This window comes from Carex rostrata, chromosome 28 (genome assembly GCF_964058835.1).
Source record: "Carex rostrata chromosome 28, lpCarRost1.2, whole genome shotgun sequence".
In the NCBI taxonomy this organism is placed as follows: domain Eukaryota; kingdom Viridiplantae; phylum Streptophyta; class Magnoliopsida; order Poales; family Cyperaceae; genus Carex; species Carex rostrata.
Genome location: NC_135945.1, coordinates 4,454,660 through 4,471,571, shown reverse-complemented (window position 1 = coordinate 4,471,571; position 16,912 = coordinate 4,454,660). Strand labels below are relative to the sequence as shown.

The 16,912-nt window shown below is 34.7% G+C and overlaps 1 protein-coding gene across 1 annotated transcript; it reads right to left on the bottom strand.

The window, feature by feature from the left end:
* Positions 1-11,223: 11,223 nt before the first annotated feature.
* LOC144545445 (choline-phosphate cytidylyltransferase 2-like) lies at positions 11,224-14,246 on the bottom strand. Its single transcript, XM_078294023.1, has 7 exons — positions 14,165-14,246; positions 13,888-14,047; positions 12,872-12,967; positions 12,703-12,745; positions 12,450-12,605; positions 12,100-12,196; positions 11,224-11,518 (listed from the first exon to the last, which is right to left on the bottom strand). The coding sequence occupies exons 1-6, from the start codon at positions 14,244-14,246 to the stop codon at positions 12,164-12,166; spliced, it is 570 nt and encodes a 189-aa protein (XP_078150149.1). The 3' UTR covers positions 11,224-11,518; positions 12,100-12,163.
* Positions 14,247-16,912: the final 2,666 nt, after the last annotated feature.

Genomic DNA, 16,912 nt, shown 5'->3' with positions numbered 1-16,912 from the left:
TTCACATCCTTCATCTTAAAACGATCCAAAACCTTCTCAACAAAACACTTTTGTGAAAGATACAATTTCCCTTTAGGCCTATCTCTCGTGATCTCCATCCCGAGAATTCTCTTTGCAGCCCCTAACTCCTTCATCTCAAACTCTGAGCTCAATTGTTCCTTCACCTTTCTAATCTCCTCCTTGTTTAATGCCGCAACTAACATGTCATCTACATAGAGAAGTAAATACATGTAACTCCCGTCAGACAGCCTTTTGAAATAGACACAGCTGTCATACTGTGATCTACAAAATCCAATATTCTCCATAAAAGAATCAAACCTCCTGTACCATTGCCTAGGCGACTGTTTGAGGCCATACAAAGATTTCTTCAATAGGCACACATGATTCTCCTTACCCGAGATTTGGTAACCTTCGGGTTGCTGCATATAAATATGCTCCTCTAGGTCACCATGCAAGAAAGTTGTCTTTACATCTAATTGCTCCAACTCATAATTTTTGGCAGCCACTAAGGAAAGCAAAACCCGAATAGATGTGTGCTTTACCACGGGTGAGAAAACCTCATTGAAATCCACGCCTTCAACTTGACTGTAGCCTTTAGCTACTAATCTCGCCTTGTATCGTACACCAGCATTATCATCCTTTTTCTTGAACACCCACTTGCAACCTACAACTTTCTTTTCTTTGGGTTGCTCAACAAGTGTCCATGTTTGATTCTTATGAAGAGATTGAATCTCTTCTTTCATGGCAGTTTTCCATTTCGCTGCATCAGATGAGGCAATTGCTTCCTTGTAATTTGAGGGTTCACCAAACTCCACCTCTTCTGCAACTGCCAAACAGTAAGTAAAATCAGAAAAACCATACCTTGTAGGTGCTTTAGTTACCCTCCTTTCTCGATCTCTAGCCAAAGAGTAAGCTTGTTGCTCCTCTTCATCCGACAAATCTGATTCACTCTCGGCTTGAGGAAAATCAACATGAACTGAATGAGGCTGAACCTCGGAAACAGGGATCTCTAACTCCACATTTTCCTTCACTTGCTCAACCTCCTTAACAGGCTCAGGTTCTTTTACTTGCAACATTGCTGACTCATCAAAAGTTACATCCCGTGAGATCAGAAACTTTGGAGACTTTGGGTCCGCACACCACAGGCGAAACCCCTTTACTCCCTCACCATAACCAAGAAAAATGCACTTCTTTGCTCTAGGATCAAGCTTGTCTTCCTTTACATGCGCATATGCGGGACATCCAAATACCCGTAATGTCGAGTAGTCAGCCGGCTTACCCGACCAGACCTCTTCTGGTGTCTTGCATTCAATGGCACTGTGTGGAGAACGATTTACCAAGTAACAAGCTGTGTTAATGGCTTCTGCCCAAAATTCTTTGCCAAGACCCGCATGAGAAAGCATGCATCTAGCGTTCTCCAGCAATGTCCTGTTCATTCTTTCTGCCACACCATTTTGTTGTGGGGTACCAACAACTGTTCGATGCCTCACGATCCCTTCATCCTTGCAAAACTTATCAAAATATTTATTACAAAACTCTAGGCCATTGTCGGTTCTCAACCGCTTAATCTGCTTACCGGTTTGTTTCTCAATCAAGGTCTTCCATTGCTTAAAAATATTAAACACCTCACTCTTTTCTTTCAAGAAAAAGACCCAAACCTTTCGTGAGAAATCATCAATGAAAAGAAGCATATAACGAGAACCATTACCTTTAGAAGGTACACGTGAAGGCCCCCACAAATCAGAATGAATGTAATCCAGAGTCCCTTTGGTACTATGCACAGCTGTGCTAAAACTGAGTCTTTTCTGCTTGCCAAAAACACAATTCTCGCAAAAACTGACTTTTCCAGTACTCTGACCACATAACAGCCCTCTCTTGCTCAATTCGGCCATACCACGCTCGCTCATGTGACCCAACCTCATATGCCACAATTTGGTATTGTCTGAATCTGATAGAGAATTTGCAACTGCAGCGGTGCCTATGACTGGTGTACCATTCAGAAAATACAAAGTCCCGATCCTTTCGGCTTTCATCAATGTAAGAGCTCCTTTTGATACTTTGAGAACTCCACCTTCACTTTGAAATTTACAACCAGCCTCCACAAGACACCCAAGTGAGACCAAATTCTTTGTCAATTCTGGGATATGCCTAACACCCGTCAAAGTACGGGTAATACCATCGTGCATCTTAATCTTCACTGTACCAACACCGGCAACTTTGCACAAATGGTCATTTCCCAAAAGAACTCCTCCATCACACGTCTCATAAGTTGCAAACCATTCTCTTTTTGGGGTCATATGCTGAGAAGCCCCCGTATCCATTACCCAATGTGCCTCAAACTTATCATTTCTATTTGACACAATTAACAAATCTCCTTCTGACTCAGATTCGGCTACATTAGCCTCTTCAGTGGAAACACCTTTTTGGCTTGCCTGCTGTTTATTTTTCAGCTTGAAACAGTCAGCTTTTATGTGTCCGATTTTCTTACAGTAATTGCATGTCAGGTTTCTATGTTTGGACCTTGAACGACTTTTGTTAATGTGATGACTCTTTTCCTTTTGTCTACCTCTCTCAACAATCAACCCAACATCCTGATGACTACTTCCTGCCTTGGTAGAGTCCAAATCGATGTCGGACTTAATTAAGAGATTGTTTTTCACATCATCAAAAGTGAGAGAATCCCTACTGTGGAGAATAGTTTCCTTGAAAACTTTATAAGAATTGGGCAACGAACACAACAAAACCATGGCCTTATCCTCGTCATCGGTTTTTATACCAATCCTTTCCATGTCATTCAACAAAGCAGTGTATTCAGAAATATGAGATTTAAGGGGAGTACCTTCAGTCATTCTCAAAGAATGAAACCTCTGTTTCAAACGCAAACGATTCGTGACTGTCTTTTGCATATAGGTTTTCTCAAGCTTTGCCCAAGCGTCAGCTGCTTTGGTTTCGGTAAGGATTTCCTGAAGTGTGCAGTCACTAAGACACAACTGAATGGTTGACAAGGCTTTATCTTCCATTACCTCCCACTTCCTATCATTATCAGCACCTTCTAAATCTTTAGGTCGACCGGTTAAAGCTGCCTTTACACCCATATTTGTCAAAATAGCTTTCATTCGTATTTGCCAAAGTGCAAAACTAGATGTACCATCGAACTTCTCAATATCAAACTTAGACCAATTTGCACTCATCTTAACGGGTAACGGCAACAATTTTCAACCCAATCAGATCTGCTGACTACTAGAGAAGAAGAACGCGAAACCTGGTTTTGGCGTTGGCGCGGTCCACCAGAGATAAACGCAGCTGAGATCTCAGCCCTGAAAGCCGCGAATCTGACAGATGGCGGCGAAGTGGCGACAGCAGCGAAGTGGCGGCGGTGGAGCTCTTGACCCTGAAAACCGCAACGTGGTGGCAGCGAAGTGGCAGCAATCGAGCTCTGATACCAGTCTGTTAAGAAATCTGACTAATTTTGAGGGATTTGAGAGGAGATCGGAAGAGGCAGAGAGGCACTAGAAACCCCAAATATTTGATAGATATATTTTCGTAACTCCTCTGGATACAGAGAAAGGGTTTACATATTAAAAAGGTAAACTTACATATATAACCCTGAAAGTAATAGAAATAACAAAATAGTGAGATAAGAGACACATCTAACAATAACTATATAAATATATCAAAATTCAAGTTTATAAAAAATGTACAACTAAGTGAATTATTCACAAAATATACAAAACTCGTTAATAATTCAAAACTTCCTATTTCATGTATTCATTGAAAAATATATTAAAAAAATAATTCGAAAACTTAATTTATTACAATGATTTATAATTCGTTCAGAACTAAGCAGCTTATAGTACTTGAATCAAACAAAGTAGGTCAAATTTAGTTAGACGAGTCAGAACAAGCGGGTCGTTCTGGGAAGAATTCGCATCCTCTCAAGATATCTCATATATTGCGTGCTTAATTTTTAGAAAATCTCAACAGTTCAATAAATTCTGCACGAATTTCAAAGCTCAAATAATACTGGCCCCCGCCGGACATGCCTCATGCACTCGTTATGGGAATCCATATCACCTTAAGAATGTCATTCCAGGGAACCCATTCCGGATCTAAACTCCAAATAATCTGATATTTTAATATCAGTACAACAAGCGGGGCATTTTGGGAAGAATTCGCATCCTCTGAAGATATCTCATATTTTGCGTCCTTTTTAGAATATCTCAACCGTTCAAATATATTCTACACGAATCTCAAAGCTCAAATAATACTGGAATCCATATCACCTTAACTTAAATTTGGAGTTTAGATCCGGAATGCCAGATTATTTTTGGTACAAGTATTAAAATAACTATGTAAATTAATTCCACCTAAAGTCAGATTGATCCAAATTATGATCGGACAGTCTGTATATAAACTCAAAATTGGAGTTACTTTAGAGGATCAGACTCATCTTTCTCGTGTGCAATTGGAGTTGCAACACATTCATTCAAATGGTGGCAATAGCTCTGGCCTAGCCTCTTACTCGGAATATCGGCCTTTTTACAATTATCAGTTTCCCACTTTACAGTTGTACCAGCAAATCTTAATAAAAAGACCTTCAAGAAAACCTTATAAGTCACAGACTTAACCAAAGACAGATGGACTTCAACAAAAGGAAATAAAATAAGTTGCAATAATATCAGAATCAAACTAAGAATTAAATTTTGATCTGGTGACAAAGAATAACACTTTCAGTGTGAATATTGGAGAATTCAAAAGGTTGATAATTTTTTTTTTTATAAATATTAAAATTTGAAAAAAGACATACAAATAAAAAGTTTCATAATATACCATGACTTAATAAGTTAATGACATTCACAACTAGCACAATGATAGAACATAATGTTCTTTATGAAATACTAAAGAGGACCTTTTCATTTATCAATCTGATAATCAATTATCAATAAAATAAATAGCATACATATAATTTATCAACCTTCACACATGTTGCTGACCAGATATAATACAAAGAGATTTAAAGAGCATCAATATGAAAAAAATCATGCTACATATGTTTCAAGCATGACTAAAAGAATAGTTGGATATTTAGCTGAATTACAATAATTATGGAAAAAAATCTTGATATTTAGCTCCGAAATTTTTATAATTATCCAAATCAAATAACAAATTACGGAATTTACCCTGTTTTGCAATGAAATTCGAAAAATACCCAATAACCGGTTTTGATACAAATGTCCGGTTACCCACTCCCCGGACTCAAAAAAACAAATCCGGTTAATGGTTAACCGGATTTGTGAATTTTGCCTTCTTTTTTTTTTTTTAAACAGAATTTTTTTTTATTTTTTTATTTTTTGTATTAAAATATTAGAAATGTTGAATATATTTCTTTGAAAATAGATGGAATACAATATAATTTGATTTATTAGAAAGACTGCAACAAATAACCCGGATCAATATTTTTCAGATCGGATTTTTCGCGGCTATAAGAAAAATTAATATATTTCTTTATGTGTTATTGGAAAAAAATAAAAATAATTAGATTCTGAGTTATTGAACCCGGTTCAAAAGTCACTTCTAGGTAATCCAGAAAATATTGTGACCTTTCTAGTACATTTAATTTATAAAAAGTTGTATCTGTTTTTGAAAAAAATAAAAAAATCAAAAACTTTAATTTATTTAATTATTGTTTTTCAAAAAGAATTCTCAAAATAGATACAACTTTTTATAAATTAAATGTCCTAGAAAGGTCACAATATTTTCTGGATTACCTAGAAGTGACTTTTGAACCGGGATCAATAACTCAGAATCTAATTATTTTTATTTTTTTCCAATAACACATAAAGAAATATATTAATTTTTCTTATAGCCGCGAAAAATCCGATCTGAAAAATATTGATCCGGGTTATTTGTTGCAGTCTTTCTAATAAATCAAATTAAATTGTATTTCATCTATTTTCAAAGAAATATATTCAACATTTCTAATATTTTAATACAAAAAATAAAAAAAATTTATGTTTTCAAAAGAAAAAAAAAGGGGCAAAATTCACAAATCCGGTTAACCATTAACCGGATTTGTTTTTTTGAGTCCGAGGAGTGGGTAACCGGACATTTGTATCAAATCCAGTTATTGGATAACCGGATTGGGTATTTTTTCTAATTTCATTGCAAAACAGTGTAGATTTCCTAATTTGTTATTTGATTTGGATATTTATAAAAATTTCAGTATTTAGCTCCTAGATAGCAACAACAATGGCAGGTCAGCGGGATGCCTTTTGAAGCAGAAGGCACTATATGGATTGAAACAGTCTCCCAGAGCATGGTTTGGGAGATTTTGTAATGCAATGAGACGATATGGATATTCTCAAAGCGATTCTGACCATACTCTGTTTTACAGGAAAAGACAAGAGAAGATAACAGTTCTGATTATTTATGTTGATGACATGATAATCACAGGTGATGATCATGATAGGATCAAGGACCTAGAAGAAAGACTATCTAGAGAATTTGAAATGAAGAACCTAGGAGGACTGAAATATTTTCTCGGAATTGAAGTTGCTCGAACTCAGGAAGGTATTTCCTTATCTCAACGCAAGTATGTATTAGACTTACTTGCTGAAACTGGGATGCTTGATTGCATACCAGTAGACACTCCGGTGGTACATAATGTCAAGATGGGTGAGTTTCCTAACCAAGTACCAGCAGATAAAGAAATGTACCAAAGACTAGTATGTAAACCCATTTATTTGTCACATACAAGACCAGATATTGTGTATGCAGTAAGTGTAGTGAGTCAGTTCATGCATGCTCCGAGTGAAAAACACATCCAAGCTGTGTTTCGAATTCTAAAATATCTTAAAGGATCACCTGGAAGAGGTATTTACTTCAAGAAAAATGGACATCTAAGAATTGAGGGATATACAGACTCAGATTGGACCGGAGACATAACTGATCGGAAATCCACATCTGGATATTTTACATTTGTTGGAGGAAACTTGGTGACATGGAGGAGTAAGAAACAAAAGGTGGTGGCCTTATCTAGCGCTGAAGCAGAATTTAGAGGATTGTAAGTGAGCTCGGATTCAAACCCAAAGAAGAAATGAAATTTTTTTGTGACAATAAGGCAGCAATTGCTATATGTCAAAATCCTGTACAACACGACCGTACCAAACACATAGAAATTGACAGATATTTCATTAAGCAAAACTTAGATGAAAATGTCATATCTATCCCGTTTGTAAGGACCGAAAACAAACTTGCAGATATGTTAACAAAAGAAGTCTCCAGCACCATCTTTCATGATTCACTTGACAAGTTGGGTATGAAGAACATCTACATACCAACTTGAGGTGGAGCGTTAGCATGAGCCAAATAAGATGAGGAAAGGATCAACGAAAAAGGCAGCAGAATATTTAGAAGATCAGAAGAGGATCAACGAAAAAGGCAGCAGAATATTTAGTTTCCAATAAATGTAATATCTTTACAATTAATGTAATATTTAGATATTTAGACAATCTTTAATTAAGGAAGGAAATAACTAGAAAAGCTATATGAGAGGCAGCTGCCCTGCTCAATAGTGTATTCGAAAATACATTTCTGTAACTTTCTTCTTGAATGAAATAAAATATGGGAGAGAAGGGAGTTTCTTGAGAGTGCTGTGTTTATATTTTTTAATATTTTTGTCAAAGACAAATACAAAAGTAGATGCCCTTTTATTAAAAAATGGTAATTTTGTATGACTTTATTTAGCATCTTACCCTAAATTTTATTTAGTAATGAGTTCACAAATTAAATGACTTACTTATGGCGGAGCCCAAGGTAAGACTTCAAGTAAAAAAAAAGTTATATCATTTACCTGTAAAGATTCCTTATAGTGGAATCCTCTGAATGCGCACCAATAAATTAGTACAAGAGCCACGTGGTTAGGACTTGGAAGTTTAATTTCATCAGATGGTTGGTCGGGCAACAGAACAAAATCAATAAAAAGTCATGTGATATTAGTGTTTGGTAAATGCCCCCGGGGGCCCAACCCGGACCGGTCCGCCCATGCCCGTGCCACGGGTATGCACGGGTACACGGGCACGGGTATTAAACGGGCCGGACCCGGTTTTTTGGAAAAATGCCCGTGATAACCCGGACCCTCGTACCCGTGATGCCCGTGCCCGTGAACCCGTGCGCCCGTGCCCGTGCCCGTGAGCCCGTGGCAGATTTTTTTTTTTTTTTTTTTTTTACTTTTGATCTAAAATTCAAAATTTAAACTCAAATTCCCCCCCCCCCCCCCCATTCCCCCCCATGCCCCACAGCCCCACTTTCTACCCGGACCCCTACCCGTTTTTTTTTTTTTTTTTTAAATTCAAATTTTAATCCCTCCAAACAAAATTCTATAAATATACACCCATTCCTTACAAATTTTCACATCTCTCTCAATATTTTCATCTCTCATTTTCTCAATCTCAATCTCAATATTTTTATTATTCTCCAATTTTAATTTTATTGTTAAAAAAAAATATAGTAGCTAATTTAACAAATACGCAAACACGCAAACGGAAACGGAATTACGAAGGTATTCTCGAAGATTTTCCCGCGAAATTAAAAAGGTAACATTAATTTTTGGTAGATTACATTTCGGTAGATTAAATTTTGTTAGATTGAAATATTGAATATTAGATTTATTTTTGTAGAGTAATTTAAAAATTAAATTTGATGTTAGATTTATTTTTGTAGAGAAATTTAGAATTTAAATTGAATGTTAGATTTTGTTTATGTTAGATTTATTGAATGTTAAGTAATTAGATTTGTTATATTTATTGAATGTTACATTTATTAAATTTGTTAAGTAATTAGATTTGTAAGATTTATTTTATGTTAGATTTGTTAGATTTATTTAGTTTATGTTAGATTTGTTAGATGTGTAGTAATTAGATTTGTTTTGAATATGTTAGATTTTATTTTTGAAATTCGGATTTATTTTTAATAGGTTAATAAAAGATGTTAGATTTTTTTTTTTTGAATATGTGATGTTAGATTTTATTTTTGAAATTCGGATTTATTTTTAATAGGTTAATAAAAGATGTTAGATTTATTTTTTTGAATATGTGAAGTAATTTGATTTGTTTTGAATAGGTTAGGTTTTATTTTTGAAATTCGGATTTATTTTTAATAGGTTAAATAAAGATGTTAGATTTTTTTTTTGAATATGTGAAGTAATTTGATTTGTTTTGAATTGGTTAGATTTTATTTTTTGAAATTCGGATTTATTTTTAATAGGTTAATAAAAGATGTTAGATTTTTTTTTTTTTAATATGTGAAGTGATTTGATTTGTTTTGAATAGGTTAGATTTATTCTATTAAGAATGAGTGCCAACACAGCGGAATCTCATACGCGAGCTCTCAGCCCGATTGCAGAGCCCTCAGCGGAATCTCGTACACGAGCCCTCCCCTACTTCCGCTCAAGAGATCTCGAGGAACTTATGAAAGAAGAAAACCCCGAGAACCTTCATGAAAAGTCCCAACAACGTACAAACAAAGAACCGGTAGATTTTTGCAATCCCTGTTACCAATATGGGAAGAGGAGTGAGATGTTCTGTTGTGTGGAATGTTTGCAAGCTTTCCACCCTTCCTGCATTAGCGCCTACCCGACACGCACAAGGGAGGATATAAGGTTCAAGCATTTTATATGCCCACCCTGCGCCTTAGACAAGTCTAAGCGAAGCAGGCAAAAAAGAAAACGAAAGAAGCAGTGGAACTCTGATTCCGATTAGGATTATCTCAACGTTGTATTACTTTTATTTTCAAACGCGACCTATCAGTTGCTAGTTGTAATTTCCTTTACTTCAATGTTATTTTTCCTTCATTTATCTCAATTAATTTTTTACTTTCAAAATTGAGTATTTATGACTTTAATTCACAACAAATGAAATTTTTATCTTTTGATTTTCTTATTTTGTCTTGTATATATGTATTATTTATTTTTATAGGAAAGATATAATTACATAAGCAATTAAAATGTGTTAATTATAACAAAAATTATTGAGTTCAAAAACAAATATAATTAATTATATTTCAAATGGAGAGTGAACAAATAAATCAGAATTTTTATAGGTTATAACCTATTTTTAACAAATATAATTACTATGTCAAATGAATTTTAATAGGTATGAATTTGGATTTATAATTAATTGATTTTCAAAGAAAAAAAACAGAAAAAAAACAGAAAAAAAAACAGAAAAAAGAACAGAAAAAAGAACAGAAAAAAAGAACAGAAAAAAAGAACAAAAAAACTGAACAAAAAAACAGAACAAAAACAGAACAAAAAAAAGAACCAAAAAAAAAAAAAAACAGCAAAAAAAAAAACAGAAACAGAAACAGAAAAACAGAAAAAAAAAACCGGTCCGGACCCGGACCGGACCGGACCGCCCGGCCCCCCGTACCCGGACCGTCCTGCCCCCGAACCCGTGACGGGCACGGGTATTAAACGGGCAGGGCAGGATTTTTGAAAAAAAAACCCGTGATGCCCGGCCCGTTGTACCCGTGTGCCCGTGACGCCCGTGACCGTGGCTACCTGTGCCCGTGCCTGGGTTTTGCCCGGACCGCCCGGCCCGGCCCGTTTACCAAACACTATGTGATATGGGTGGGGACTTGTAGTTGTCCCTAGGGGTGCAAACAGTCGGATGTGCACGACTTGGAAGTTTCACTAGTACAAAAAACCCCTTCACTGACTGCTCAAATACCCCTACACTGACTGTTACAGTGGCGTCAGTAAAGCCGGCGCCAGTGAAGGTGACCTTTTACTGACTCTTTAAAAACAGTCAGTGTTGAAACCAACACTGACTGTTTTTAGGGCGTCAGTGTTGGATACCAACACTGACTGTTTTTAAAGCGTCAGTGTTGGTGCTCAACACCGACTCTTTTGCAAAAGAGTCGGTGTTGAGAACCAACACTGACTCTTTTTCAAAAGAGTCGGTGTTGAGCATCAACACTGACTGTTTTTAAAAAGAGTCGGTGTTGGTGCTCAACACCGACTCTTTTTAAAAACAGTCAGTGATTAGAATTCAACAGTGACTCTTTAAAAATAGTCAGTGTTGATATTAAAAACGTCAGTATAGACATTAAAAACAGTCATTGTTTGCTCTATAACCGTCAGTGTTGATATAAAAATTTTGGCATGATGCTGCTTATATTTGGGCTAGCCTCCATATTTTTGCTAACCATATATTACTATTTAACATTTATTGATGTTAAACAAAGTATCATACAAATAATTTAGACAACATAATATATTCATTCATCAAAAAACACACAACATAATAGATTCATTCACCAAAAAAAACCAAGCACACCTAACCTACACATCATTCTTAATCCCACCTAAGATAAAACAATATGGTACTGTATGTTATCTCAAAAAACTAAATGGTCCTCCACCAAAATTGAAGACAGAGAGAACCTGCAACTGTTTCTCTGCACATGCTCTATAGTTCAAGATGTCATCAATGTCACATTCTTTTCTCGCAGTGCATACCTATACAAGTATTTAATTAGTCAAAATAAAAGAAATGACAAGGACTATCTTGCATAATCTCAGACTGACAGAGCATTTGCTTATGAATTTTATCTTCAAAAACAGTGATTTTCACAATTAAAAGCTCTGTCATATCTAAATTGATGTAAATAAATTAAAAGGGACTTGTTAGCATAACAACCAGACTTACAACATGTGTAACAGTCAATGTCAGGTGTTGTACCAGTCAAAAGAACAAATGAACCAAGTGAGGCACTCAATTGGTACAAGAGATGCACAAAATGACCAGCATCAGAAAACTGAATAGAACAATCAGCTACAGGGACCAAATGACAAAATCAAGGATACAGTCAAATAAAGGACTTCAAAACACACAATTAGACCAAAAAATTTATATTTTTAGGATTTTCTAAGTATTTATTAAGCATTTTTAATTTTCACATTCTCAAAATACAAAAACTGCTTATTTACCAAATCTGCCCGTCTTTCAAGCACTGTTAAGTGCTGTTCTGCATTTCTAAAAATTCTAAAAATTGGCAAAACCACTTAAATAAAGTATGTGCAGTTATCAAATAAAGTACCTCGTCTCCTGGGTTTCATATTCGGGTGAAGTCGCAAGGCTAAGTTTTTGTATGCCTTTATCTCTTACTGTGTTGCTGTTCTCTCTACCCCTAAAATCTGTTAATAAAAATAGCAATTAATTAGTAATTAATTCACCTAGAGTTATGATGCTATGTAAGTTCAACTGAATTTCAGCTAAAACAATTTAAAAAAATGCCCTTAAACTTTTTTAAAGCACTACAGGCCCTTAAACTTTTTTAAAGCACTAAAGGTACAAACTAAACGTACAGCCCTCAATTTTATCTACCCATTAAATAAAATTCATTTCACCATTAAGAAAGATAGAATCAAAGTTGATTATTTAACATGCCTTGACATAGCTGACACCTAAATCTTTTCTTGTATAACCACGTGCCAGATTTCGCATTATATATTGATTGTAATCCTTTAAGATTCTCATTATGAGATCTGATGTGGAAACCCCATCTGTCCTTTTAGTTTCCATGAATTTACCAATCTTCTTCACCTGTAAGAGAAGCCAAATTTTATTATTGTTAATAAAACTTGAAAATCACAAGTCATTTATTCATTACAATAAAAGAAAAGAGAGAGAGAGAGCATACAAATTCATAGACATCATTTCCAGCACCACTTGCATCAGCATATCAAAGGAGGGCAAAATGAGAAACATGAAGCAAGTTAAAAAGATTTGATATATAAAATTATTATCTAATAAGAGATGTCTTATTATCTAACAAAAAAATGATAGCTATTAATGGAACATAAACATACGGGAGTGCATCATGAGCAACATAACAAATTTTATGCTTGTCAATGATCTCCTTTGTGACAACCCATGAAGCATCAGGAATTACCTCATCAACCCACCTAAAAAAACAAAAAGAAGAGAATTTAAAAGCAAGAAAAGCCTTTGTATATAACTCGAAAGTAAACCTCAATTAAGTGTCGATTGTTGAACATAAGCCTCAAATAAGTAATTGTTATCAACCAGAATGCAAATCAACTTTCTTTGGAAAATCATGACCAGCAAAAGTGACTGATTCTGACAAAGGGTTTCATCAAGCACTAAACACTGATTATAGAGCGGGATTTTGTTCAATTTTGTTTGTTAAAACAGGGTGACATGGCTAACAAAAAGAAAAACGACAAGAAGATAACATTCTTTTATTTGTATTCTTTAATGAATTTATTTAATAGAAGAAGCCTCTTATGCTTGTGCTTTATTAGAATGTTGCTTACTAATTTCTCAATATGACAGTACAATATGGAATAACAGTGAACAAAAAATCAGTAAAGAGAACCATACTCATGGTATATGACCAAGAGGTAAACACCTGAAACAAGAAAATGAATAATCATGACATTAGCTACCCTTAGCAGAATGCAAAAGTAAATAAAAAAATGAAATCTGCATCCAAAAATGAATAATCATGATTACAGTGGCCAATTTTCTTAACAAAAAAATACATTGATTACAGTGGCCAATTTAGGTTGATTCCTTGAAAATTTGACAGATTTTTGGGTTGAACTAAAATCCAGCAAAACAAATTCAAAACTTGGCTCAAGTTGCTTGGAGCTCGTCATCATATATTTGATTTAGTCAATATGAGATTTCGCGAGATATCCTCAGATTTCTCAAGTTAAGCCATTGACTTCTAAAAGACCCAAATATTCATTGGTCTAAGTTGCTAATTTAAGAAAGTTAATTGTAATTTACAATAGAAGTACATATTGCTCTAATTTACAATTACAAGTAAATTTAACATATTATAGAGAGTGCATCAAACCAGTAGACAGACGGTAAGGCGGAGATAGAGGTCTGTGCTTGGTAGAGGTAGAGGTTTGTGCGGAGGTAGACAGACGAAAGGCGGAGGTAGAGGGTTGTGTTCGGATGCTCGATCCTCAGAGGGAGTCGGCGGGGGAGGGTTTGTGCTTGGATGCTCGGTGCTCAGAGAGAGATAGACATCAAGGCGGAGGCATGCTCGGAGGTGTGCTTGTGCAAGGCGTAGGTAGAGCTGTGCTCGCCGAACCTTCTCGTCAAAACCCTAGCTCAAAAATTGAAGCCGAAAAGTACAGCTAAAAGAACCCTAGATTCGGAAGTGGAATCGGACCTAAAATTGATCAGTGTTGGTTCCCCTGTCGTCATCTCCGGCCAAAGAGAGGGAAGGCAGCGGAGAAGGGAGGAGGAAGTGGAATCGGCCCCCCCAAAAACAAAAAGAACGGAGAGAAAGAAGAACAATAGAGAGAAAGGGGTAGGCTGGGCTCGGCGAGAGAAAGAGGGAAATGAAATTTAGAAGGGGAAAATAAGTTTTTCGCGGCTAAAATCGAAACATATAACCGGGAACGAAAATTTCAGCGGAAAAAATCACCGACGGTTTTAAGAAAAAGGGTCACTGTTGAGAGCAACACCGACGGTTTTATAAAAAAGGGTCAGTGTTAAGATCAACACTGACTGTTTTTCAAAAAACAGTCAGTGTTGAGAGCAACACTGACTGTTTTCGAAAATAGTCAGTATTAGTGTCAACACTGACTGTTTTTTGAAAAACAGTCAGTATTGATTATCAGCACTGACGGTTTTTCAAAAAACAGTCAGTGTTGAACACCAACACTGACTGTTTTTTTAAAAACCGTCGGTGATTTTTTTTTGGCAGAAAGTTAAAAAAATTTGCAAAATAATTTTGTATATATAGGATTATATTATATAGATTGAATTTTATTTAAGAGATATATTCTTTGCAAAAGTTTATGAGATAAAAAATATTAAACATAACCAAAATAAATTTTTCGAAGTTCGATCATGTCTAAGCTTCAATCCAACTAGAAGTGTTTATAGTGCTTCGATGTTTCAATATTTCATCCTCTTGATTGATAGGTAAATGAAAATAAAATTTCATTTCATTGCACATCAACCGTTGATTGATTACGTAAAAATGAACGATATGAAATTATTGGCTCAATTTCAAGAGACAAATAACGATAAAATTATATAAAATTGACATTTATAAGCATTATTTGACATATAAGATGTAAAAAGAGTATAAAATATTTATTTTTAATTCTTTTCATACTATTTTCTGTACAATTATTACCTAAATTTAGATTTGTAAATTTATATCCGTTTGATAGGAGATGAATGGTCTTGATTTCAAAGGAGGTGTCCATTTTTGAGATTGTGGGTGGGAGTCCATATCCTCTCAAGTAACTTAATGTATTACATGTGTTCAATGAAATGTTCAAGCCAAAATAGTATATTTTTAATTATTATATTTGAAAAAAAAAAATTAAGGAAAAAATATAAATTAGAATGGAAAATGAAACAAACAAAAATATGAAAAATATACATAATTGTTAAATATCTTCCAAATTTAGACAGATTTATAAATACAAATTTATTATGTAAAATAAAAACCATATTGTATACGATAAAAAGCTTAATAATTAAAGTCAAAATTTCATGTTAATATAATTCTTTTAGTATGTTATACGAAAGATCATACTACTTAATCAATTTAAACAATTTAAATAATTAAATAATTAAACAATTGTACTAGTAATTTAAATGGTTCCAATCGACCCACGGACGACATTTGGGGTGAATCCAATTTGAATGGTAATTCTTTTAGCATGTTCTCTGTTTTGCTTGTGTTTGACATAATTTCAACTATTGGCTTCCCTTTGAGGTGAATCCAATTTTTTCTGCAATAAATATATACACAACATTAGAATAATTTTATGCAAAATTTGAAGTTAGAATTAAATTGAATTTAGAACAACCCACCTTAATTTATGCAAAATTCATATATGCAACATGCATGTAATGCTATCTAATTTGATGTTCATTTACACATCCATCCAAGCGACATAATATAACGAGATCGTAAGGCTATAAACATTACACATTGGATCGAAGCTTACAATTGTTGGAACTCCAATTATTTTTTTTTGTTTTTAAGGTTCCTGGTACTAACATGATCATTTTAAAATAAATTAGGAATTATTTGATTGCAGATCACCCGTTGATTATTCATAAGAAAATGAACGGTCCACAGTTATTAGCTCAATTTGTTTGAACAAATATTGATGAAATTATATGAAATTGATAATTACAAATATTATTTGGTCACAAGTTATGTATAAAAGTAGGAAATATTTTTTTTGGAATTTATTCATATTATTTGCTGTACAAAAATCATAAATTTCATCATCTGCTGATATTGCTACCCAACACTGACGCTTTACCAACAGTCAGTGTTGGTACGCAACACTGACTGTCTTGATAAACAGTCAGTGTTGAGTACCAACACTGACTATTTTTAAAGAGTCAGTATTGCTACTCAACACTGACGCTTTACAAAGAGTCAGTGTTGAGTACCAACACTGACTGTTTTTCAAAAGAGTCAGTGTTGGTACTCAACACTGACTGTTTTACAAAAGAGTCAGTGTTGAGTACCAACACTGACTGTTTTTCAAAAGAGTCAGTGTTGCTACTCAACACTGACTGTTTTTCAAAAGAGTCAGTGTTGAGTACCAACACTGACTGTTTTTAAAGAGTCAGTGTTGCTACTCAACACTGACGCTTTACAAAGAGTCAGTGTTGAGTACAAACACTGACTCTTTTGAAAAAGAGTCAGTGTTGGTGCTCAACACTGACTCTTTTGAAAAAAAGTCAGTGTTGGTACTCAACACTGACTGTTTTTCAAAAGAGTCAGTGTTGAGTACCAATACTGACTGTTTTTAGAGCGTCAGAGTTGGTAATCAACACTGACGCTTGAAAAACAGTCAGTGTTGGTGTTCAACACTGACTCTTTTTTG

What these genes read in the sequence shown, in the direction of transcription:
- LOC144545445 (XM_078294023.1), bottom strand. Translation starts at nt 14,246, where the DNA reads ATGACGACAGGGGAACCAACACTGATCAATTTTAGGTCCGATTCCACT. An exon ending in GCCTTACCGTCTGTCTACTG is followed by an intron (nt 12,968 to 13,887) that starts GTTTGATGCACT and finishes TTGTTTTTTTAG; the next exon opens with GTGGGTTGATGAGGTAATTC. An exon ending in GAAATGATGTCTATGAATTT is followed by an intron (nt 12,606 to 12,702) that starts GTATGCTCTCTC and finishes CTTCTCTTACAG; the next exon opens with GTGAAGAAGATTGGTAAATT.